Source organism: Martes martes, assembly GCF_963455335.1.
Source record: "Martes martes genome assembly, chromosome: 3".
Classification (NCBI taxonomy): domain Eukaryota; kingdom Metazoa; phylum Chordata; class Mammalia; order Carnivora; family Mustelidae; genus Martes; species Martes martes.
Genome location: NC_137890.1, coordinates 103727505 through 103754253, shown reverse-complemented (window position 1 = coordinate 103754253; position 26749 = coordinate 103727505). Strand labels below are relative to the sequence as shown.

The window sequence follows — 26749 nt, the reverse complement described above, 5'->3', positions numbered from 1 at the left end:
CATGTACTAGGAATATCAGAAGTGAAAGAAATGAAAAGAAAAGAGAAAGAGAAAGGGAAAGGAAAGAAAGGGAAGGGGAGGGAAGGGAAGAAAAAAAGGAATGTTTGAAAAAAATATGAGTGAGAAATTTTCCAAAATTAATGACAGACGACCAACCAGAGATTCAGGAAACTCAGGGAACACAAAGCACAGGATAAATTTAAAAAACAAAACAAAACAAAAAAACTACATCAGGACATACAATATTTAAAACAGAAAATCAAAGACAAAGAGAGTATCTTGAAAAAAGCTGGCAATAGGGGTTTGAAGTGGAAAGGAGAAACACCTTAGCTATAGGGGAGCAAGGATAAGAATCACATTAAATTTCTTTCTTTCTTTTTTTTTTTTAAAGGATTTTATTTATTTATTTGACAGAGAGCTAGCACAAGTAGGAGGAACAGCAGGCAGAGGAAGACAAAGAAGCAGGCTCCCTGCCAAGCGGAGCAGGTAGCCCAATGCTGGGCAGGATCCCAGGACCCTGGATTCATGACTTCAGCCAAAGGCAGAGGGCCACAGGACTGAGCCACCCCAGCACTCCTACATCAAATGTCTTTTTTTTTTTTTTAATTTTTTATTTATTTTCAGCGTAACAGTATTCATTGTTTTTTCACCACACCCAGTGCTCCATGCAATCTGTGCCCTCCCTAATACCCACCACCTGGTTCCCCCACCCTCCCACCCCGCCCCTTCAAAACCCTCAGGTTGTTTTTCAGAGTCCATAGTCTCTCATGGTTCACCTCCCCTTCCAATTTCCCTCAACTCTCTTCTCCTCTCCATCTACCCTTGTCCTCTATATTATTTGTTATGCTCCACCAATAAGTGAAACCAAAAGAAAAGAGAGAAAGCCCAAATTAATAAAATTATGAATGAAAAGGGAGAGATCACAACTAACACCAAGGAAGTAGAAACAATCATCAGAAGCTATTATCAACAGTTATATGCCAATAAGCTAAGCAACCTAGATGAAATGGATGCATTCCTGGAAAACTATAAACTCCCAAAATTGAACCAGGAAGAAATTGACAACCTGAATAGACCGATATCTAGTAACGAGATTGAAGCAGTGATCAAAAACCTCCCAAAAAACAAGAGCCCAGGACCTGACGGATTCCCTGGGGAATTCTATCAAACTTTCAAAGAAGAAATAATACCTATTCTCCTGAAGCTGTTTCAAAAAATTGAAGCAGAAGGAAAACTTCCAGACTCTTTTTATGAAGCCAGCATCACCCTGATCCCCAAACCAGGCAAAGACCCTACCAAAGGAGAATTTCAGACCGATATCACTGATGAATATGGATGCTAAGATTCTCAACAAGATCCTAGCAAACAGGATCCAACAGCACATTAAAAAGATTATCCACCATGACCAGGTAGGATTCATCCCTGGGTTACAAGGATGGTTCAACATTCGCAAATCAATCAATGTGATAGAACAAATCAATAAGAGAAGAGAGAAGAACCACATGATCCTCTCCATTGATGCAGAAAAAGCTTTTGACAAAATCCAGCATCCGTTCCTGATTAAAACGCTTCAAAGTATAGGGATAGAGGGAACATTCCTGAACTTCATCAAATCTATCTATGAAAAACCCACAGCAAATATCATCCTCAATGGGAAAAAGCTTGCAGCCTTCCCATTGAGATCAGGAACACGACAAGGATGCCCACTCTCACCACTCTGGTTCAACATAGTATTAGAAGTCCTAGCAACAGCAATCAGACAACAAAGAGAAATAAAAGGTATCCAAATTGGCATCAAATGTCTTTTTAAAAACTATTCATGCGGGACGCCTGGGTGGCTCAGCGGGTTAAGCCTCTGCCTTAGGCTCAGGTCATGAACTCAGAGTCCTGGGATCCAGCCCTGCATCAGGCTCTCTGTTCAGCAGGGAGCCTGCTTCCCACTCTCACTCTCTGTCTGCTTCTCTGCCTGCTTGTGATCTCTGTCAAATAAATAAATAAAATCTTAAAAAAATAAAAATAAAAAACGCTAGGGTGTTAATAGTAAACAAAACAAACAAATAAACAAAAACCTATTCATGCAAAAACAGAGTAGAGTGTTGGTAGAAAAACACCCACACCATGTTACATGCGACTAATGAATCCTTGAACACTACATCACAAACTAATGATGTACTATATGCTGGCTAATTGAACGAACTAAATCAATCAATCAATCAATCAATCAGGTTAAAAAAATGCCACATGATCAAATGGATAACAATTTCACAACTGAAGATCCTGGATCAGAATCTCAATGCAAAGGAGGATTCTAAACGTAATAGTTCATCATCATTAGCATTTGCCTAAATAAAAGCACTGCTGATAAAAAAAAAAAAGAAAGAAAGAAAAGAAAAATACCCACCAACCCTAAATTCTATATCCAATGAAATTAACTTTTAAAAGTAGAGACATAAAAACTTTCTCAAACAAAAATTTAGGAAATGTGTCATTAATAGAACTGCCTTGAAAGAAATGTTAGAAAGAAATTCTTTAGAGATAAGAAAATGATTCTGGTCAGAAACTTGGAACTACATAAATAAAGAAGGACTGTTGAAGAAGGAATAGCTGAAGGTAAAATATTTTATTTTTTCTCATTCATAACTAATCTAAGAGATAATAGTTTGTTCAAAATTATAATAACAATGTACTGAGTAATTGTGGGTTATGGGTAGGCGAAATTAATGGCAGCAGTGTTATAAGGGATGCAAGTAAGGGACTGGGAATATTCTGTTACAAGATACTTGTACTGTGTGAAGTAGTACAGTTTTATTTGAACGTGGACTTGGATTAGTTGTAAATTTACATTGCAAACTCTAGGGTGACCATTGAAAAAGGTAAGGAAAAGAGAGTATAATTGACATGTTATGAGAGGAGACAAAATGGCATAATATAAAATGTTCAATTACAATCAGAGATAAAAAAACAAAAGAAATCAAAAAGAGAAACAAAGAACAGGGCAATAAAGAGTAAACAATAAATGTAATAGATATTAACCCAATTATATAAATAATAATTTTAAATGTCAATGATACAAATATACCACCTAAAAGACTGAAAATGTCAGAGTGGATAAATCAACAAGACCCAACTGTATATTATCTACATGAAACCCACTTTAAAGACACAGGTAGATTAAAATGTAAGGAGATAGAGAAAGAAATGCCATGCTAAAAGTAATCAAAAGAAAGCTTAAGTCGTTATATTAATTCCAGACAAATCAGAATTCAGAACAAGAAAAACAGTTAGGAGGACACTGGGAAATGGAGAGAAGTGAGTTGGGGGAAATCAGAGGGAGAGATAAACCATGAGAGACTGTGGACTCTGAGAAACAAACTGAGGGTTTTGGAGGGGTGAGGGGTGGGGGGTTGGGTAAGCCTGGTGGTGGGTATTAAGGAGGGCACTTATTGCATGCAGCACTGGGTGTGGTGCATAAACAATGAATCTTGGAACAATGAAAAAATAAAATAAAATCACAAAAAAAAGATTAAAAAAAAAAAGAAAAACAGTTAGGGATATAGAGAGATATTACATAACAACAAAGTGGTCAATTCTCCAAGAATATATACCAATCCTTGATGTGTATGAACCTAAGAAAAGAGCATCAAGATATGTGAGGCAAAAACTGATAGAACTGTAAAGAAAAACAGATGAATTCCCTATTATAGTTGGAGACTTCAACACCCCTCAATCAGTAATGGACAGATCCAGCAGGCAGAAAATCAGTAAGGACACAGTTGAACCAAACAGCACCATCAATCAACGGGATATAATTGACACTTACAGAATACTCCACCCAACAATAACAGAATACACATTGTTCTCAACATTATACAGAACATTCACCAAGACAGACCACATTTTCAGGCCATAAAATACACTTTAATAAATTTAAAAGAACAGAAATCATATAAAGTATACTCTTAGGACACAACAGAATTAAACAGAAGATCAATAACAGAAATATGGCTGGAGAATCCCCAAATACTTGGGAGATTAAACACCACCCTTTGAAATAATGCATGGGTCAAAGAAGTCACAGGAGAAGTTTAACAATATTTGGAATTAAATGAAAATAAAAATGCAACTAATTAAAATTTGTGGGATGTAGTGAAAGCAATGATTAGAAAGAAATTTATGGCACTGAATTCACATAGTAGAGAAAAAAGAAAATACCTAAAAGCAATAACCTAAGCTGCCTTAGAAAACTAGAAAAAGAAGAACAAATTAAATCCGAAGTAGGCAAACTGAAAATAATAAAAATTAAAACTGAGATCAATAAAGCTGAAAACATAAAATCAGTAGAGAAATATCTGAAACCAGAAGCTGGTTCTCAAAAACAATCAGTAAAACTGATATATCTCTAGCCAGGTTAACTAAATTTAAAAAAAAGAAGAAGAAGAAGAAGACACAAAGTACTAATATCAGTAATGAAAGAGAGGTCATCAAAAATGATCTCATGGACATTAAAAGGATACTAAAGGAATATTATGAACAAATCTATGCTGACAAATTTAATAAATTAGGTGAATGGATCAATTCCTTGAAATACACAACCTGCTAAAACTCACACAAAGAAAAATCCATAATAGGAGTAGGTGTATTTCTATTAAAGAAATTGAATCAATAATTAATAGCCTGCCAAAACAGAAAACACCAGGTCCCAATGGGTCAATTGTGAATTCTACCAAACAGTCAAGAAAAAAACACACTAATTTGCTGTAATTTATTTCAGAAAATCAAAGCAAAATATACATTTCCCAATTCATTCATGAGGCCAGCATTACACTATTACCAAAAACCATACAAGGACATAAGAAAGGAAAACTAAGACTAATATTTCCATAAACATATATGTAAAAATATATTGACAAAATATTAGCAAATAAAACCCAACATACATAAAAAAATACTACATCATAAGCAAATGCAATTTATTCCAGGTATGCAAAGCTGGTTCAACATTCAAAAATCAACTAACACAATCTAATGTATCTACAGACTGAAGTAAAATTACACCATCATATCTATACACATAGAAAAAGCACTTAACAGAAACCAAAACCAACGCATGACAAAAATACTCAGCAAACCAGGAATATAGGGGGAGTTCTTCAACATGATAAAGAATGTCCATGGGGGGCCTGGGTGGCTAAGTTGATTGAGTATCCAACTCTTGATTTCAGCTCAGGTCATGATCTCAGGGTCATGAGATTAAGCACCCCCTGCCCACCCCAAACAGGTTCTGCTTGAGTTTCTCTCCCTCTGCCCCTCTCCCTGCTTGCACTCATGCATATCTCTTGCTCTTTCTCAAATAAAAAAAATGTTTTTTAAAAAAGAGAATATCCACCAAAAAACCCTACATTTAGCATCATTCTTAATTGTGAGAAACCAGATGCTTTCTTGCTAAGATCAGGAATGATGCAAGGATGTTCATCCTCATCACTCCTATTTGACATCATACTGAAAGTCTTAGATAATATAATAAGACAAAAAAAGGAAATGAAAGGACTACAGATTGGAAAGGAGGAAATAAAACTTCTTTTGCCTGCAAATGATATGCTTGCCTACATAGAGAATTCCAAAGACTCTTTATCAACAATAATAACACATAGTCCTGGAACTAGTGATTGTAACAGAATACAAGGTATATAAAAGTCATTTGCTTTCTTGTATACTAGCAATGAAAAATTAGAATTTGAAATTAAAAACTCAATACGTTTATATAAGCACAAAATATATGAATTATGTAAGTATCAATCTAAAAAATATGTATAAGAGTTACACGACAAAAAGTAAAGAACTCTGATGAAGAAATCAAAGATGTACATAAATGGAGAAATATTCCAGGTACATGGAGAAGAAGACTCAATATTATCAAGATGTTATTTCTTTGCAAATTGCTCCACACACTAAAATCTCAGCAAATTATTTTGTAGATATCGAAAAAACTGATTCTGAAGTTTATATGGAAAAACAGAAGAGCCAGAACAGTCAATAAAACATTATAAAAATAACAATTCAGAGGACTGACACTACTCAGCTTCAAGACTTACTTTAATGCTTCAGTATTTAACACATTGTTTTACTGGCAAATAGATAAATAGTGGAATAAAGACAGAGAGCCCAGAAATAGATCCACATAAAAACAAATAATCTTTGTAAAGGAGCAAAGGCAATTCGATAGAAAAAGTAGAGTCTTTTTAACAAATGATCCTAAAACAACTGAATATCCACATGTTTAAAAAAAAAATGAATTCAGACATTGACCTTAGTCTTTCACAAAAATTAGACTGGATCATAGACCTAAAAGTAAAATGTGAAACTATAAAACTCCTAGAAAACAATATAGGAGGAAATCTAGTTGATCTTAGGTTTAGAGAACTTACTGTTGTTGTTTTAGATGGAACACCAAAGAACAGTCCATGAAAGAAACACTGATAAACTGGACTTCATTAAGATTAAAAAAAGCAAACACACAAACTTCTTCTCTGTGAAAGACACTTTTGAGACACTCAAGAGGTAGGCCATCAGTTGGAAGGAAATATTTTCAAAACACGTATCTGATAAAGGACTGGTATCCAAAATATACAAAGAATTTGCAAAACTCAACCATAAGAAAACCACTAAAAAAATTGGCAAAAGATCTGGACACCTCACCAAGGAAGATAAACAGATGGTAAGTAAGCATATGAAAAGATGCTGAACATCATATGTGATTAAGGAATTGCAAATTAAAGCAAGATACCACTACATACCTATTTAAAAATGGCTAAGATCCAAAACACTGACAATAGCAAATGCTGGCAAGAATGTGAAGCAATGGGAACTCTCACTTATTGCTGGTAGGAATGCAAAATGATACAGCCACTTTGGAAGACAGTTTGGCAATTTCTTACAAAACTAAACAAACGCTTACCATAAAATACAGGAATGTGCCCACTGGTATTTTTCCAAATGAGTTGCAAACGTATGTTCACACAAAAATCTGTAGATGAATGTTTATAGAAACTTTATAACTGCCAGAACTTGGAAGGAACCAAGATGTCCTTCAAGAGGTGAATGGATAACAAATTGTGATATAGCCATGCAACAGAATACTGTTGGAGGAGGTAATCAAGAGGGTGTGACTTCTAAGTTGACCCTTGGTCTGGACCTGGGCAACTGGAGGCTCCTCACTCCCTCCATCCTGGGAACAGACGCTCTGTACACAGTGGGAACTTCTCTAAGGATGTAGCCTCAAGGGAGTAATGTGTTTTGAGACCATAGGGGGCGGGGGCGGGGGCGGGGGGGGGGTGGTGGGATACGTGACTGGACCCATCTAAGGCCTCTATATAAACTTTTAAGATTTGGCAGGTGGGTTCATAGACCTACTCATTTTTGCAGCCACCTAAAACAAGCCTAGTAAGTAAGTACTCTTGCTTATTAAAATGCCACCTACCAATCTGGAGTGGTCTGCCTCTTTCTTTGGTCTCTTCTTGCCCTGTGTATATGGGGTGGGGGTGGGGCGTAGTTTGTAAACCAACAAACACTATTCTGTGATAAAAAGAACTGAGCTATCAAGCCATGGATATACATGGAGGAACTTCAAATACATAGCGTTAAGCCAAAGAAGCCAATAAGAAAAAGGCTAACTGCTGTATCATCCCAACTATATAACACTCTGAAAAAAGATAAAACTATACAACCAGTAAAAAAGATCATTGAATGTCACGGAACAGAACTGGGGAGAGGAAAGGTGGGATCAATAGGTGGAGCAGATTTTGGGGCAGTGAAACTATTCTGTATGATACAGTAACAGTGGATACATATCATTATACATTTGTCCAAACCCATAGAATGTGCAATACAGTGAATTCTAATGTAGACTATGGACTATAGTATTATATTGATATGGCTCATAAATTGTAGCAAATACACTACACTGATGCAAGATGTATGAAACTGTATGGGTGGAGGGGAGTGATGAGCAGATATATGGAAACTGTATTTTCCACTCAATTTCTGTGTAAATCTAAAACCACTCTAAAAAATAAAGTCTCCGAATTAAAAAACAAAACAAAACAAAACGGCAAAAACAAGCAGCCTAAAAATGAAAACATTCTCTGGAATATTAAGAAAACAGTGTCTACAGAATCCCCCACACACATTCAAACAATAATCACCCAAATCATCTGCTTAATCTTTTGGGCTTCACAGGGGCAGACAATAAAAGGCAGAAAAGCACTTTTCAATGGACTTGCCAATTGCATATGGCATAAATCAGAATGAAGCAGCAAAGACAAAATGCGCTCATTTGTGAAGTCAAGAGAAAAAAACAAAACAAAACAAAACAAAATCACCACATTACTTTGTTCTTCAATAGCAGAGGTAGTCTTTTGAGCCTCTCCCAGCCAGCTGTGGATTCCAAGAAAACAGTAACTGATGATAATGATTAATTCTAGGGATGAGCGTTTCACTGTTTTGTAATTTAAAGCACTAGTGAAAGGCATTTAAATTTGGAAAAAACTTGGTAATATACCAGTGCTTCCGTTTAAGACCTTCTGGGGAAAATTAAACACAACTTTGAGCATATTTCTATATACTTATGGCATGATTTTTTTGGTACCAGAATTTAAAGTAAAACAGTTACAAATAATTTTTAAGCCTAAACTATCCCTTTTAAAAGTTGTAGTCCAGTTCCTTTACAGATTTGTAATTCTGTTTATTACTGAGCGAGGTAATAATGTTTTTTCAAATCAACGCCATTGAAAGCATTCATTTGGATGGATTAACTTACTGCCATTATTACTTAAAAAGTAATAATGTATAATTATTAAATAAGTAATAATTATTACTTAATGCCATTAAGTTAATGGATTAACTTTCTGCCATTATTACCACAATAAAAAATCTACAACTAAAATGTTAGAGAACCTTCTTAATCATGAAAACAAAAGTAAACAAAAACAAATTTTAAAAAAATGAAAGTTGTGAAAATGATAAATGTTTGCCTAATTTATATACCAAGTTTGAGAGTCAATTGGAATTTTTACTATTATAAAGAAGGGCTCAGTCTTTTATTACTGTAGTAACAGTAGAAACCTATTTCAGTTGGGTGATATTTTGATAAACCGTGGTAATATATGCCCTATCCTATATACTTGCACTACTAACTATGAAAGAATTCAGAGCCCTGTCTGGTCTATACTCTGAAATAGTCATAACTGAAACTGAAAACTTCTCCGATGAAACTTCTAAAAATCCAAATCCCAACCTGGTTATAATGTTCCCTTCATAGGGACTCATAAAGAAACCTTATGAAATTACGTTGTAGAATATCTAGGTGAATCGAAGATAAAAACACCGAAGACCTCTTTACCTTAACATGGCATTTTTTCCGTCACTTCTGGTGCACCAGACCTGCCGGGTTTGATAACCTATGTCTAAGTCCCAGGGCTTGGAGAGGTGATGTGGCTTGTAACTTTGATGTCGAAAGGTGACTCGCTCCTTTGAATCAGAGCTAAAATCCAGAACAGCTCTTCCGCTTAGGTTAATTTCTTTAAGATGAGGCAGTCTACATTTACTCCATGGTCCTACTTTAAGGCTGAAAGTATATTCCTCTTCGCCAAGAGGACAGGAAATGGGAGTGTCACAGGCTCTCGACTCGGTCAGGTTGGGGCACTGAGACCCGCCATAGAGAGGGGGAGCGATGGCCGCCCGCGTCCTGTGCTGCAGTTGCTTCTCACAGCCCTTGCTGCACTCGGACCACGGTGAGAACTCCGATACGATACAATCCCGGGGGCAGGGAATGAGGCAAGCTTGTTCTGTGGGGGGCTGAGGGGCAAAGTGTTCACATATTTCATTTACGACCCTGGTTCTGTTCAACTTCTGAACGCAACGCACGGTCCGGTCCTGCAGCCCGTGCTGCGCCGTCACGCACTCTGCGGTCCGAGGCAGGGCTTGGCCGGCGCTGGCGGGAACGAGCACGCAACGGTGCCAGTCGGAGACCTCCCACTGGAAGAGGTCGCTGTGCCAGTCACACACCCGGAAGCAACTTCTTTCCTTGGGAGGCCTGTTGTTCTCGTCGCAGTTAGATAGGGGACTCGTCCACCCTTCCACGTGGAAACACCACAGCGCGCGACTCTGCACTCCTCCCGGTCCACAGTCACCCGAACACCTTCCCCAGGGGCCTACGGGCAAAAGACAAGGGCGTCAATTACTCAGAGGTTCCATCCACACAAAGATGGGTCAATTTGAACACTTCCCAACACGACCAGTATGAAATTACGGATTTGAGTGGACAATATAATCTGGTTGTTAAAAGCGTGGACGCGGTATCAGTTTGCCTCTGTTACAATCCCCACTCGGTCTCTAACCAGCAATGTCAACTTGGACTGGTTACTTCCACTTTCTAAGCCTTAGTTTCCTTAACGATCTAAGAGACAGAATAAAAGCACTAACTTGCAGAGCTGTTCCGAGGATCAGTGGTACAGGTGGTGCCAATACACACTTAATAAATGACTGGTATTATTGTAATCATTATGTTTTAAAACCTATATATCTAACTCAATATTAATACTTCCTAGACAATGTTTCAATCTAAAAGAAAAGCCCTAAACCCAGGACTTTAATAAAGTAGGATTTTTCATGTTTCCAAGCCTTCAGCTCAATACAGCAGGTGGCTCAGAAGAGAACTGTTTTTAAAAAATGACCTGCCAAAGTATCTTAAATATACTTTCATTTGCTAAATATGTGTCCTCGCTTTGGGATTTTGCTTGCAGAGTGAATTGCATGAAAAAGAAAAAATCTGATGGGAAAAGATACACTAAAAGCAGCAGCAGCACCACTGAACTGCCTATGGAAATTCTGCCCCTCTGACCCCTGAAATGTACCCACTTTGATTTCTCATAGGTATTAACACTGGGTCAAGCTTCTAACATTAGTTTGTAATACACCAAACCTTTTAATTAATGAATATGTTTTCATGGGAAAGAGTCCCACAAAGAAAGGGACAGATAAAAGAACATCCATTGATGTTTCTCACAGTTTTGCAACTAATCCATAGACATACCAGGCAACCTTACCCAGAAGGCTGATGATACAATGTTCCATAAGGATGGCAAGGTATCACATTTTGTGTCAATGAGAAAAGAATAGTTTCCTCTCTTTCATTTTACTTAATTGTAACATAAACCTGAGAAAACTTTACCAGCTTAACCATGTAACCTTTGCCCCTGCACTAGGTTGTGATAATAAAGGCAATTCACATCCTGAGAAATATTTTAATTTACCTAGGTAAGAGAAAGAAGGTGCAGTCTTTCTCTCTTCCCCCAAACCTGATCAAACACCCAAAACTTCATGAAATGTGCTTTCATGCACATCCATAATATCTCTAGGAACAGGAAATGTGTATGGAGTACATCCCACTTAGGAAGAGACATATACATCCCCAGAGATACAGGTATCTGAAGTTGTGGCCAATATGCTGCAGTAAGGATCTCTCACTTTTAAAGTGCAGGACAAGCGTTCTTCCTCACAGCCTTGTCTGGATATGTAGACCTACTTGCCAATGGTTTCTGTCACTTTATGAGTGAGATTAACATAGAAAATACCCCCATGTCCTTTCAGTGCCCCATCCTGGAGTCTCTTCTTGCTGAAGTAGACAGAGGAGTTTCATTGAAGTAAGTCACCTTTTACCCATAGAAATGCCCTTGACGCCTGGGTGGCTGTCGTTGAGAGTCTGCTTTCCGCTCAGGTCATGATCCCAGGGTCCTGGGATTAAGCCCTGCATCAGGCTCCCTGCTTCTCCCTCTCCCACTCCCCCTGCTTGTGTTCCCTCTCTCACTATCTCTCTCTCTCTCTGTGTCAAGTAAATAAATAAAATCTTAAAAAAAAAAAAAAAAAAAGAAAGAAAGAAAGAAAGAAAATAAATGCCCTTGAGTTTACCCACACATTGCCCAGGCGCAGTGTCCCAGCACTGACTGCTCCTGGGCACAGTAAATGCGCATAAAAAATGGTACTCTCAGCACAAGGCTGATTTCATCAACTGCCCACAATTCTGATAATTTTCTCCTCGATCACCCACAATTTTGTGCTTTGTTAATTGAGATATTCATTGCTACATGAAAGTCATTTACAGACTTCATGTGTCCAGATGTTCTGGAGCAATCTCAGTTCAAGTACGCCATCCCTTGTCCATCATCATGTCAGACTACACACGCAAATTTTCATTATTGTCAAAAAAAAAAAAAATCGCCATGGTTACTCAGTAAAAAAATACTTCCAAAAATACATCCTTGTAGCAAACTTTAAAATCTAAAACCAGTTTTGAATAACATAAAACAGCTACTGGATGAAATTGAAAGAAGCTCTTTTTGAAAGTACTAGGTTTCTAAATAATGGCTGTCTGCGTATCTTTATTTGTTAACGTATCAAATACACACAATTTTCCCCTTAGGACTTTTTGTGTAAAGAAAGAAAGACCAGAGAAATCAAACCATTTCTAACCAATCTGAAAAAGCTGATATTAAATTTAATTCATCTAGAACATCTTACAAAGTGATCTTTATTCTTACTTTTAAAGCATTTTACTAACACATTTTCTTATTAAAATGTTTCCTTCTTCTAAGTTTTTCAGCTACTTTCAAAATTGCAAAGGTAGCTATTTTTTTCATTATTTGAAATCATTAATATTTTAAACCTTATACATTACTATCCTTCACTTAGCCTTCACATTCTTTGTCTATATAGAAATGCATCAAACAGCAAAAATTTTCTTAGATCAAGGGAAGACAAAATATAACTATTAAGAAGTAATTATCACCATTTGTTAAGGGCTAGCAGTGCTGTGCTAGGCTTGGATAGTACTAGAGGACTGTTACATATTCAAGAATTTTACCAGGTGGTTGTTAAATCATTCATACTTTGAAATCAACCATGATGAGAGTATTTACACCACACTACAAATCAAGGCAAATCAAGACATTAAAAAAACAAACAAACTGAGAGTTGGTTTGTCATATACCCCTAGTGATTTGCCCAGTTCCTTCCTATTCCTACAACAGTCCTCTGACATGGGGGTAGAATGCTTATTTCATCAGTTGGAGAAATGAAGCTTAGAGAAGTTATAAAGCACATCCAAGGTTACACAGCTAGGACGGGGCAGACTAGAGTGGGACTCCAGATCTGTGAGACTCTAAGCATGGGCTCTTGCCCTGCATTTGAAAAAAGAGTCTTTTCCAGGGTGTGCATTAGTATATGCAATCCTAACATCACAAGGTAGATCTGTTTCTTAGCTTAGCTATGATCCCTCTGAACTGTTCCTTTGAAAATGAGTACAAGTAATCAAGGTAGTATGTGAGCAACGATTTCCTCCTCCTAGCCCTGGAAATGCTGATAAGCACTAGTCAGTACATTTAGGAAGGCACAGTCAGAGGAGAATAGTTTCTCCTCATGTTAAAAGCAAACTTTGCAGACAACTGAACAACATGTAAGTAACAAGCAAATACAAAGTGAATTGTGTACACTTGGAATAAATGAAAAACAAATTGCAAACAAGATATACAAGATGGAGACCAGACCTCTCAGCAATTAACCTATAATACTATAATAATTTGCATTTCTCGGGCACACAGAAAAAAATGTGTTCCATGATTTATTCAGTTGTGTTTGCCTATGAACTTTAAACATACACACTAGTGAAAATCACATAGCCCTGAGGGATTTGGCCATTTCAGAAAACACGCATATTGAAGTAAAATGTGAACTACAGTTTGAGAAATCTTGTTTCCCTGTCCAAGCTCAGAAATAGAACATATGAAAGTTTTGAGCAGTTGCATGGAGAAAATGAATATCACCTTTAAACTTTCCACATACATAAAATGTGATTATAGTCACAATATATATCTGAGATAAATAATCTAAAGAAACATATAGGAAACCCATGCTTTTAAACATCAATCATTTTTAAGATTTTGTTTCTTTATCTGACAGAGGGAAACTGAGCACAAGCAGGGGAAGAGGCAGAAGGAGAGGGAGAAGACGACTTCCCACTGAGCAGGGAGCCTGATTTGGGGCTCAATAACAGGACCCTGGGGTCATGACCCCAGTCAAAGGCAGACACTTAACTGAGCCACCCAGGTGCCCCATATTTGGTATTTCTTAATTGAAAACAGGCCCCAAGTAATACAAATAAAGCAAAATTTAGAACCAGTAAAGGATTAAAAGTTTAATTAGACATAATATGCATTTAAACTAAAACCCATGCTGTGTTACATTCTCAGAAAATACTTCAGTGGTATAATAGGAATAATAATTCAGTACTTGTTTATCTGGACCAACATTATATAAAAACACCATCCACCTGCAAGTCACTACCTTTTCTGTGCGATAAACACAGTTGCATTGGAATGAACAGCTAAATATTTTAAATCACATCAGTTTTAATTAACACGTTAACATTTTGGTTTAGAAGTAAAATCTTTGGATGCAGAAATGTGGCATGGATGAATTCTTGGATCGCATTCACATTTAAGACACTGTGATTCCTTTTTTTTTCCTGCCTGTGTTTTTGCAGAAAGTGCAAATATGTGAATGCTCTAATGTAATATTCCCCTAGAACCAGAAAAGTGCTGGCACGTTTTATTCTCTTAATTAAGTTACCCTTAAGTGGATTAGTTGAGATGAATGTATCTCCCAATCTAAATCTTCATATTGAAAACGACCTGCTGGGTGCCTGAATTTTAGGTGTGGCATTCTCTAAAATGCCTACAACAAAGGAAAAAGGGAACTTAAGTGGTCAGAGAGAACAAACATATTCTGGTTTTTGCACAGCATTTGCCACCATTTGAGGCAGCAACCCTGACTTAATACCATTCATGCAATAGGAAAAGATGTTTATTTTACTGTGCATTTTTTTTTTCAACCACAGCTTTTATTATCCTGACATTGCTTTATTTTTAACTTGGGCAACGGGGTTGAGGCATGAAAGGAATGTGAATGCAAAGCTTTAATATCTTAACTAAATTATCTGTGGATAATTACTATACCAAAGCACTCATAAACCTCCACATTACAAAATGTGAAATAAAACAACATTGACTCACTGGTAAGATGTCTCACCTCCAAGAAATACCTTGAAATTTATGTAGTAGCTTTCACTTCCTAAAAAGCCTTCTTGTCTAGCGTGGAGTAATTAAAGTAATGCTTCCCTTGCACAGTCGACAAATATCTAAGAAATCACGCTTTCTAAAATAAATCAAAGAACCCAAGGAATGAGAAAAGAGTAGCGTATGAGCATTCATTCACTAAAATAACAATTACTCATCAGCTGCTATTTGACAAGTAGTGTATTAGAGTCTGGAAATATAAAAATAAACAAGACACCAAGTATCTCTTACAATATCTGTGTGCTAAATGTAATGCCAGTTTCCTCCTGACGAGGACATCTGGTCTATTCTACAGGCCTACCTACACTTACTTGGTACACAGTTGAACACTGAATGTTTTGGTTCCCAGAGCTCATTAGACCTAAAGCAGCAAACCAGAAACTGAGAGGGACCACTGGAGGCAGGGACACGTCTAGAAGCCAGAAGAGATGGCCAATTTCAAGTCTGCATTTTTGAATTTATAGTCTTAATTAATTACTCCTACTAGAAGAGAATGCTCAAAGCCATGCAGCACATCCCAAACTTACAGAGAAAACCTGTTCATTTTATATATATACACATATGTATATGTATATACATATATAACTATATTACTATATATATATTACTGAGTTATGCATTGGATATCAAGAAAAACACATGGAAAATGGAAAAACATGGAAAAAAATTTCAAATGAGAAAAAATTAAAACCATAATGTATTTTATTTAAAATTTTATTTTATTTAATTTTTATTTTAAAAATTAAAACCATAAGGTATTTTATTTTAGAACCATAATGTATTTTATTTTATTTTATTTTTACAGGAACCAAAAAAATCCTCTATTAATACTAAAACTATTTTCAAAACATATCTGTGGTCTGAAGGATAGGTGTGCTAAAGTATTCCAATAATTCTCATTAGAAAATTTTAATAGCAACAGTTCAGAGCTACCAAATGTAACTTCATTTTCAAAGGTACAAAGATTTACTTTTGAAGACAGTTTATGAGTCCACGCGAGGACACCGCGGAGCATTCAGACTGAATATTTATACTTCCAGAAAGCATAAAGCATTGTTACTAACATTCCAAGCTCTTTCTGGATGATTGTGTTTTTGTTTGACACCTAACAGCACGTTCTAAGTCCATTTCATCTTTGTGGACAGATGTCTCTGACTGAAAAGCAAAGTGCCTCTGTTACTTATCATTTATGATTACAAATTATTAGTTGCCAGTGGCTAGAACATCCATTAAAAGTAGCTTGACAGCAAAGCAGATTACAAATATATCTGAAAGACTCATCAGCTAATGCAAACACCACAGAGACAGAAAACCGCCTTTTAAAAATTGTTTATCAATATTTCTGGTTTGAATTCTACTTTCTAAAAATTCTGAAGCCTAAAAGGAAATCTCAAACCTCATATTCTTCAACCACATTCTGACATAAAGTGGGTCCTTTCCAATCACTAAAACCTATGGCCTGCTAACTGCCTCAAACGTGGGAAGGGAAAGGTAATGTGACAGCCCACGGCTTTTGGAGGAGGAAACGAAGCCCAGACAAACCCAATGAGTTGCCCAAGGTCACACAGACATTTGGAGCAGAAAGGGGATGGACTGTTCCATTCCAGACGCCCAGTCCAGTGATCTGTACACTATATCATGCTGGCTTCTGTTGTAACGTCCTAAGACTGCAAGGGGAGAGTAAGGGCTCTGTAAATGGTTGTGACCCAAGATGTGTGGGAGGGAAAGGAGGAAAAACATAAAAATAAGTAGATTATTACATAAAGACAGTAAAACACAAGCAACAAGCTACCTGTGAATGTTGAGAGTTTTCAGTCTCCTGCACCTGGAGTTCTTCCCAGGGGCCCTTCACAATGTGTTATGTGAAATGGAATTCTTTCTGCCTCTGCATGCTTGAGAACACAGACTAAGCTACTGTTCAAGAACAAAAAGCAACAACAGGGGGGACACCTGGGTGGCTCAGTCGGTTGAGCATCTGCCTTAGGCTTGGGTCATGACCCCAGGGTCCTGGGATGGAGTCCCACATCAGGCTCCCTGCTTAGCAGGGAGCCTGCTTTTCCCTTTGCCTGTTGCTCCCCTTGCTTGTGTGTGCGCGCTCTCGCTCTCTCTCTTTCTCTGACAAATAAATAATTAAATCTTAAAAAAAAAAAGAACCAACAAAGCCCAAGGGATTAGAGCACAAATGAAGCCCTGGCACTGATAAGGAATTCTCTATCCCTAGAGTAACTATAACAAATAATAGTAATAACATTGTTTTGAACACCTACCATCTTCCCAATACCATATGTACATTGTTGATATTGGTCTGCTTTGCTAGATGAGACCATCAGAGCATGAAGTTAAAGAACACGCTCCAGGTAAACAATTCCTGAAGGCGCCTGGATGGCTCAGTCGGTTAAGCATCCAACTCTGGATTTTGGCTCAGGTCACGATCTCAGGGTCGTGAGATCAGCCCTGCATCAGGCGCCACACTGGATGTTGAGTCTGCTTAAGATTCTCTCTCACCCCCTCCCTCCCTCCTACCCCCTCCAACATCACTCTGTCTAAAAATAAATATATAAATAAAAATAAACCAGGTTAAACAGCTCAGGAGCCCTGACACTGGCCTCTCCAGTTCTATTTAGTCCATGCCTTTTTTTCACAACAACTGCAGTTCAACTACTTTTAGCAGCCATATCTCTTGAACAAATGAAGCCTTGCAATGCCCATTAGATATACTATATTTAGAAGAGGGTCTTTTCTGGGCACAGCTGGTGTGAGGGGCTCAGGGCAAAGCCACTTCTCTCTTGCCTGAAGCCCTTCTCCCCTGTGTTGGTCTCAGCTCAATGGCATGGCTCGGGTATGGCTCCGGAACTCCTGGGGCTGGGACACTTGTCAACGGATATTTATGGGGTGTTCTCATCCCAAAAATATGGCTCCACTCAACTTTGACTTTACTTACAATAAATGCTTCAGCAAAGCCCTGGAGATTCCCTGGAGAAGCAGAAGAAAATGATTTACTCAGCTGTTTGGTATCAGTTAAGTGGAAAAGGCAAGGAAGAGGATGCCAGAAAGAGAGGAAAGCTGGATCCCACATGATGTTCTTCTGAAGGACTTTCTCCCTTAGCTTACTGGCCACTCGGGCAGTGACTAAACTTCAGGAGGGCCACAAATTTGTTTGCTTTATACTTCACAGAAAGCGAACTGGAACAGGTGCCTAGGAGGCTGAAATTCTTAAGTTGTGCTCCTCCCCCTCCAAAAAAAGAATAAAGTGCTATTTCCACAGTGAATAATCAATACATGTTGGGCTTGATAAAGGAGGTCTTTTTTACTGTTGCCTTAGAGGTTCACTGGAAAAGCAACAATGTTGAGATACATAAGTAGGCTTTAAAAATACATGAAGCAAAAGGGCAGGGTGGCATCCATTTTATTTATCATTAAGCAACTCAAGGATTAATTTTGCCTATGATAAAAATTGTACTAGAGCATACTTGAGATGGTATTTTTTTCTTAGTAACTTCAATTCTCTAACAGTTACATGGAGTATATCTGCTTCTCAATACATCTCCTCTCTAATAGCAGATATTCGTGGTGAACAAGCGGGGGAGAACAAAACGTAAGCTACATTTGAGTGGACAAACCATCTAGTTCATCCAATTTTTTCTTCCCAAAGGAATAATTATTTCAGTTTTGAAACAGCAATTTTAGACTACTTGAGACTCTTGTCATCTGAAAAATAACTTCCAAGTTACAGATTTGAAAAAATACCTGAGAAACAGCAGATCCGTGACATAATCACAGTATTATTTTCTATCTAGAAACACTATAAATACCTATTTATCCTATATAGTCTAACAAAGAGCCTAAGGATTCTATTTACAAAAAGCATCCAATCAACCACCCATCAGTTTTGCTTCTTAAACATCAATCCAATCTGTCCATGTTTCTTCATCCCAGTGTCACCCCCCTTGCCCAAATCACCACCTTTCTTGGATAAAAGAGAGGAGTAGTCTCCTGACTGGCATTCTGGCAAGTACACCTCCACCGCCATTGCACCCCGGCATAGATCCTTTCTCCATACTATAGACATACATCTTTTAAAAATTCAAATTTGTACCCTTTTGGTTGCAGCATACCATCTATATGGCATTCTCTGCTTATAGCTCAACCGTAGCTTCCCATTCTTCTCAAGATAAAGAAAAGAATTTTAACATGACATGAAAGTGCCTACCTGATCTGGCCCCTTCCTAACCCCTTCACTTCCGGTCACCTGGGCCACCCACATTCGCTCACTGCTCTGCCATCATAGGGGCCATCTTTCCATTCCTCCACTGCTCCAACTTCCCTGCCATACCTGGGCAGCCACATGTACTATTCCTCGAGCCAGATCACGTGCCCCACCCCTTACTGCCAAAGTGATTCCTTCTCCCTCTTTCTATCTTAAGTGACTTTCTTAGGGAACCCTTCCTTATGCTCCAGCACTACTTTACTCCTCTACAAAACACTCATCACACTTGCAATTACAAATCCAACTGTGTAATTTAAACTTTGTCTCTCCCACTTGATTCTAAACTCTGTGATGGCAGAAACAGATCGGTCCTACTCACCACTCTATTCTCAGCACTAACCTAGTGCTTGGCATATGGTTAGCCTCCCACCAATTATCGAAGTTGGAGCAAACGGCATTGTAGGAAGCAGAATCGTGTCTAAATAGAACTGGGAGTAATGTCACCACCGGAAACTCATCACACAAATGAGTTGATGGTTTTGCCCAAATGAGAGGAAAAAAAAACAAAGCAAAACAAAAAACGTCTGTTCTGTGTTTCCTTAGCATATGTTTGAAGGAAGAAATCCTCAGCGTGATGCCCAATAGAATTCTTAAGTAACTGTTTTCCACAACCCTGTTTGTAACGTCCATTATTCTTTGTTGCAGCTCTCTGGGCCGCTTCTTTCCAGACTCCACAAAGCCCCCGCATTGAGGAATGAGGTACCAGTTTTCTCATGATTAGCATGCTAATTTTACCATTAATACAAGTCTGCAGAAATAACTTTGACCTCGGACACAGGTCTCATCCAAATATTCTAAATGACCCAGAAAGTTGACTCAACAAATAAGACTACGATTATCATTGTTTCTCAGAGGATTCAAATCTTTTTTTTCCCCTCAGAGAATTGCGTATCAGATCCTATCATCCAATTCACAAAACTAAAAAGTGGCCAGGGATGAAATGATCACGTGGTTACAATTTCAGTACAACAGCAACAGCAGTACCCCAGACACTGTGCACAGACACTGTGCACAACACTTTTAACAATCATGTCACTCAGTCCTCAAAGCAGCCTTGCAAAGTAAATTAATTTTCAGAATTCCCAGATGCCTTAAATTTCCAATTTCAGGACAATTGGCAGAAAAAATGAAAAGAGAGTGAATGTGATCACTGTAGAGTTTGTTGATATGATTATATTCTGTAACACCCAGGAAAAGACCTAAGAAGGGAAGGGTCTGGAAAGTGCACTGAAAGACTGTTCATCTGGAACACTCCTCTGCCTGAGGAGGGGAACATGAAGAGCGAGAGGAGTAGAAGAAAATCAAGAACTCTGCCAGGATGCAGGTTCCTGGCTGGACTCTGAAGTATTCTGTGTAAAATGTCTTTGTTTTCAAACCCTAGTGAAGCTTTGAGTGGGACTGTTATGCTGAGGGGTCGAGTTTGGGTCAGAGACCGAGTCCCCACCTTTGTGTGGGGTTGGGGGAGGGGAAAAACATATTTAAGAAGTACATTTTGTTTACAGAAACACAGATTTTAATTAGAAGGTGATGGGAAGACACTTTTTTTGGAAGACTTTTTTTTTTTTAAGAGAGACCGTCCATGCTTGCAGAGTTGGGGTTTCAGGGCGGGGAGGGACAGGGGGACAGGGAGGGGCAAAGGGAGAGGGAGAGAGAATCTTAAGTAGATTCCCCACTGAGCACAGAACCTCACACAGGGCTGGATCTCAGGGCCCTGAGATCATGAACTGAACTGAAATCAAGAGTTGGATGCTTAAACACCTGAGTTACCCAGGTGCCCCTTGAGGACACTTTTGAGAGCGAGCACAGATAGCCTAACAAGATTCTGCCTTTTGGGTTGCCAGAAGTCTTGTCCATAAGGTTATGCCAGATGTTTCTGAGGGAAGAATGGCCTTCCCTCGACACATACCTCCTAGCTCAAAAATAAAAGCTTCCTTCCTGCCCCTTTCTTCTGTCTGCAGTGAGACTGATGAGAATAAAGGTATTGGTGTTAGTAACAGAGACAGAGAGACCATGTATCTTGCTTCTCCAGAGAGGAAATGGCAGCCTGGGGTGTCCAGGCCGAGAAAGCCACGGCCACCGAGCACCTCCTGCAGATCCAAGGCCTCAGCACAGTGGGAAAGCAGCACAAAGGACAAAACACAGCACAGAATTCTAGAGAGGACAGCCAGCCTGCCAGGAATAAGGACCTTCGAGGTGATGACCAGTAGGAACAGATGAGGAATTGGTGGACCTCCCAAAGAAAAAGTGGGGGCCCTGCTGGTAAGAAGAGCTCCAAATAAATAACCAAACTAAGTTAAACAAAATTATATTTCTTGTACACCTAAAGTTTTAGCTGAGATGAGTACCCACTATAATAATCACCACGACATATAATAACTGAAGGGAATCAGAGAAGCAATAATGAACATATCCCCCACCAGCCCAAGGGCTGACAGTCCCATAGGACATTCAAGCCCTTGGCTCAAAAACACACTGAGAAAATCCATCCTCATTACCCTTTTCTAGCCGAGTGAGCACAAGGCAGTGGCCTGAAGCCTGTGTCAACCCTTTTTAGCCTCCTCCTCCCCTGCATGGCTAGAATTTCCCAGGGTGCTTTGTGCGAATCCAATTTACAATGAAAGTGAATTGAGGAAATGTCATCTGAGTTATGGGGGTAGTCTACATTTACATAATGAAAATAATTATGGTAAAGTAGCATTTATCATTTGATAGACTTAATGTTAGTACACAGATGATTAAAAAAAAAAAAACTGCTGAATTTTAACAGCTTCTGGGGATAAGGAAGGACTGAGCTGCCTTCCGGCCTTTCCTGCAGTAACCACTTCATCTGATTCCAGCCAAAGATAACATACCATCATTCAGGAAATCCCAAAATGTGTTCACTGCAACAGCTGCATCCTCTGAGATCAGTACGCAGAGAGGAGTGCTATTATTAAATAAATTTGGGGACAAAGCAAAGTTAAATAAAATTTAAAGTTTTCTATTTCCAGGAGTCCTCAATGCTTTCTAAATACACATTCTGAATTCCAAAGAATTTATTCCTAGAGTGCAATGGTTCACAAACATCTTTCCCTACATCATTCTTTTCCTGGAGGGAAAAAAATATATAAATATATAAAATTTTGCATGGGTGACTCTTTTCCCTTAGATGAGGTTGTTGACTATATTTTTTTAACCTTAATGATTTTAAATAACATGAAATAAAAGTATCATTTTAACTTTAAGGTCCAATGCAACTTTCAATCCAAAGCCTAGCACTTATATCCTCTCAGGATACAAACACACTAGACCACAAAGTATAAATCAGAATAAGTCTAACTTATAAGATGACTTATAATAAGTCACCCACACATCAGAATAAATCTAAGATCTGCCACCTGTTCACAAAGAATGAAACAGATATAAAACACATAGCAGAGATCCATCTGTCCGTTAGGTGTTAGCCAGGCAATTTCGAAGACCTAGGACATGAGATCAAAGTGCAAGGAACCGTGATGAGGTTTAAGGTTGTAAAGGCACGAAACAACTCAGAACAAGCCCTGAACATGTCACTAATTCACAGCCCAATAAAAAAAAAAGTCCTGCATATGGTCCACCTCTCTAATTTTAGATTTTCTATGTCATTTCAAACATAGATTGTGCTGTGCTAGATTTTACTTCAGGATATGACAAGATGTACTTTATTGGCCACGTATTAGTGGGTTATAGTATGATTGCAATAATGTAATCATTGACTCAAAGTTTGAACACAGATTTGTCAACTCTATATTCCATGCAGGAACATTCTGTAAATGTGATATTCTGTAATACCACAATAAACAGAATTGATTTAAATATATTTATACATTTATATAATCACATTCATATATTATATTAAACATATAATATATACAATACAAATTTTATATTAATGTGTGAGTTATATTTCAGCCAATTCTATTTCCTACACACGACATGCATGATATATTTAACTATATATGTATTATGTAGTATACATAAATGCATATGCTATATGATAACAGATTGTTATATAATCATATTAGATATAATGTATATGTATGAGTGTGTGTGTAAGGATATAAACACACACACATACGTATATATGCATGTTGCCTGTTCATTCTATTAAACCTCTTATATTTCATTAATACAAATCAATACCCACCACTAGAATCCATTGCCGCAGTGACAGACAGGATGGCTTATCTGTATCCCCCACCCCCATCCCCCCACCAGGAACCTTAAGGAGTATTTTTCGGCTGCTCTTCCTCCTACCCAAAGACAAAGGGAGAACTATTCCGTATGCATATCAGAGGTCTGATATCCAACATTTAAGGAAGCTCAGTTCTTTCTCCACACAGAGACCACACAGAAACTGATGACGCACAGAAAAATATTTCTGAATCATCCAAATAATTATTAATTTACCTTCACTGTCAACCTGTACTCTGTTGTATTTCTGTTCTCCAAAAATCAATATGTAATTCATGGTCTAAGTATGGAAATTTAATGTGGACCATAACATTCTACTCCCTGGGCACTAACTTACTGTAACACGCTATTAGAACTTTATCCCCCTTGTGAGTTCAGAGAATTAGTCTGAGCACCTCATAATTCCTATCCTGATGAAACACATTATCAAAAGCCTGTGCCACTTTGAAGTAATTGAAGTGCACACTTCCTAATCTACATTAAGATTAACTTGAGGTTTTCCTTTACTCTGTTCAAAACAGATGTAGTCTCAGCATGAATCTCTCTCCTCTGCTTTTTTTCCAGCTGACCACATGAGCCATGGGGTACGCTGGACGATTGACATACTGGGTCCCAGAAAGAGATAATGCTACCTCTTTGTTCAACAAGAAGAGAGAAAGAATGAAAATCAGCTTTCATACCCAGACTGGGGGGCTGGTGACCCTACAGCTCCCCTGTCTGCTTTTCCCATTAGAATACATTGGTAAGCCTTATCTGGCCTTTGAAATTCTTACTGAAGGGTCCCTTTGGAGGTAAAACACCACCATTCCTCTTTGACCTGCCTCTTTCTTTTGATGACTGCAATAAGCATTGGGGGCACAGCAGCTCTCACAGTACCGCGCAGAACCTTCCGTTCCATCTTCCGTTCTTCTACAGGGGTGACTGCAGATGTGAACGAAGTGTCAGTGCTTTGGAAGCCTTGCATGAGCAAAGGAGGATGGAGCAGAGAGCAAGAATGGCCACCCCCAACCTGCAAATCAACACCTTCCCTGGCCATCTGGGCATGGAAAATGGACAGAAGAACAGCAGAGTGCACAAGGCTCTGCTCAAGGCAAGGTTTGACCCACTACCCTTACATGCTTGTGTTTATTTTTAATTCCAAACACCTAAAGCAAAGAGTCAACCGTGGTAACTACTTTAAAACAGGAGCAAGCAGGCTCGTACAAAGTGCTCTGGAGCTCTACAGACTTGACCCCAAATCTTGATTTTGCCATTCGGCCCTCTGTGACGTTCAGCAGCACGATTTGCCTTGATTTTCAATCATTTCAGCCTGTAGGTTGGCAACAGACATGACGTATGAGAAGCTCCTGACACAGTGCCTGGCACACAGTGAGCACTGAAGGAATAACGGGTCCGTGTGGGAGGCATGGTCTGTTACCAGACTGTTGATCTACACAAGGGTTGATCTCAAAATTGGCAGCTCACATTAGGGACTGGATAATTCCCTGTCATGCAGGACTGTCCCACGCACTGTAGGATACTCGGAGGTAGCCCTGACTTCCACCAACCAAGAGCCAATAGCAGCTCCAGTCTCCAGGCATTGCCAAATGTACTCTAGGGAGCAAAACTGCCACAAGTCAGAACCACTGATCTACACTGCATCATTTAATCCTAACGCAAAGCCTGGGAGGTGGGTGACTTGTCAGTTCTACAAAAAAGCCACATTACCTATCCAGGATCCTAGCAGTAATAAGGGGGAGCTCTAGGACAGTGAGCCAAGAGCCTGAACTCTGCCTGTGTTCCCCATCTTTAAAATGTGTGTTTGTTTTTTTTTTAAGATTTTATGTATTTATTTGAGAGAGAGTGAGCAAAAGAGCATGAGTGGGAGAAGAGGCACTTACTGAGCAGGGAGCCTGATATGGGGCTCGATCCCAGGACCCTGGGATCATGACCTGAGCCAAAGGCAGACACTTAACCAATTGAGCCACCCAGGTGCCCTTAAAATGTGTATTTTAAAGAACAATATTAGTCCACTGACACCTATTCAGGATTCTGTGTTCAACCTCTTGTTGCCTGAAGCAACATTTATTTGACTGCATGAGTCACCTTTCCCCCATTTTTACTAACTTTCGATAAACAAATCTTCAGAGCCCCACCTTTCCCCATAGGTTTAAGTGCTACTTTATTAAGGTTCACTTTACCGTCCTCATCCTCTGCTCTAGAAATAACCTGGACTTTGGAATCCCAATTGGGGTTTGAACTGCAGCTCTCCCACTTGCTAGCTATGGGGCAATGGCCACATAACTTAATCTTGCCTTTATGTCCTACCAAACAGCAAACCAGAGTTTGTCAACTTCACGGCTGTTTCAACAGCCAGCTCTCCAGTGCAGCCTGCTATGCAGAGCCCAGCTCCAAGGTACATAATTGCGAATGTGAAGTGAAACGCTGCCCTCCATTCTTCTGTGTAGGCCTTTGCTAGAGGCAGTTGGATTCCTTTCCCTGTATTAAATGGACTCTGTCTGTTCACATACTCAAAAAGATGAATCTAATCCCCCCAGAGAAACACAAATTTAGAATGACCCAACACGACAAACAGAATAACCCAACTGCCCCAGCCAGTCTAAGGCTAAGACACGGTACAATGGGCCCAGCGGCAGGGCTTGCTGGCAGCCAAAGGCAGTATGGGGCCCTTTTCCCAGGAAAGGGGTCAGGGTCTTCCACAGTGCAGATGGTCCATGAGAGGGCAGTGAAGACCTGCTGCCCAGTGCAGACGAATGATACCTTTCATCTCGTTGGATTGAACATGACCGTTTACCTTTCACCCCCTTGTTGCAGTGATTCTGAATAAGGAGCTTTAACCCACTGAGCCACCCAGGCGCCCCAATGTTAAATATTCTAATCACTTTCCACTTCTAGAACTTCAGAAATCATGAAACATTCTTGAGTAAGAGATTTATAAAAACACAAAGCCCCTCAGTGGCTCAGTCGGTTCAGTGTCCAACGCCTGGTTTCAGCTCAGATCATGATCTCAGGTCGTGATCTCGAGTCTTGATCTCAGGGTTCTGAGATCGAGCCCCCTATGGTGCTCAACACTCAGCAGGGAGCC

At 38.9% G+C, this 26749-nt stretch overlaps 1 protein-coding gene across 1 annotated transcript in view; it reads right to left on the bottom strand.

Moving 5' to 3' along the window:
- Positions 1-26749, bottom strand: part of THSD7B (thrombospondin type 1 domain containing 7B) — a gene marked incomplete at both ends in the record, with an annotated part of 715794 nt that overhangs the window by 554970 nt on the left and 134075 nt on the right. The window contains one exon of the mRNA XM_080799662.1: positions 9398-10208. Coding sequence (XP_080655788.1) covers positions 9398-10208 — 811 coding nt within the window. The remainder of the gene's footprint in view (positions 1-9397; positions 10209-26749) is intronic.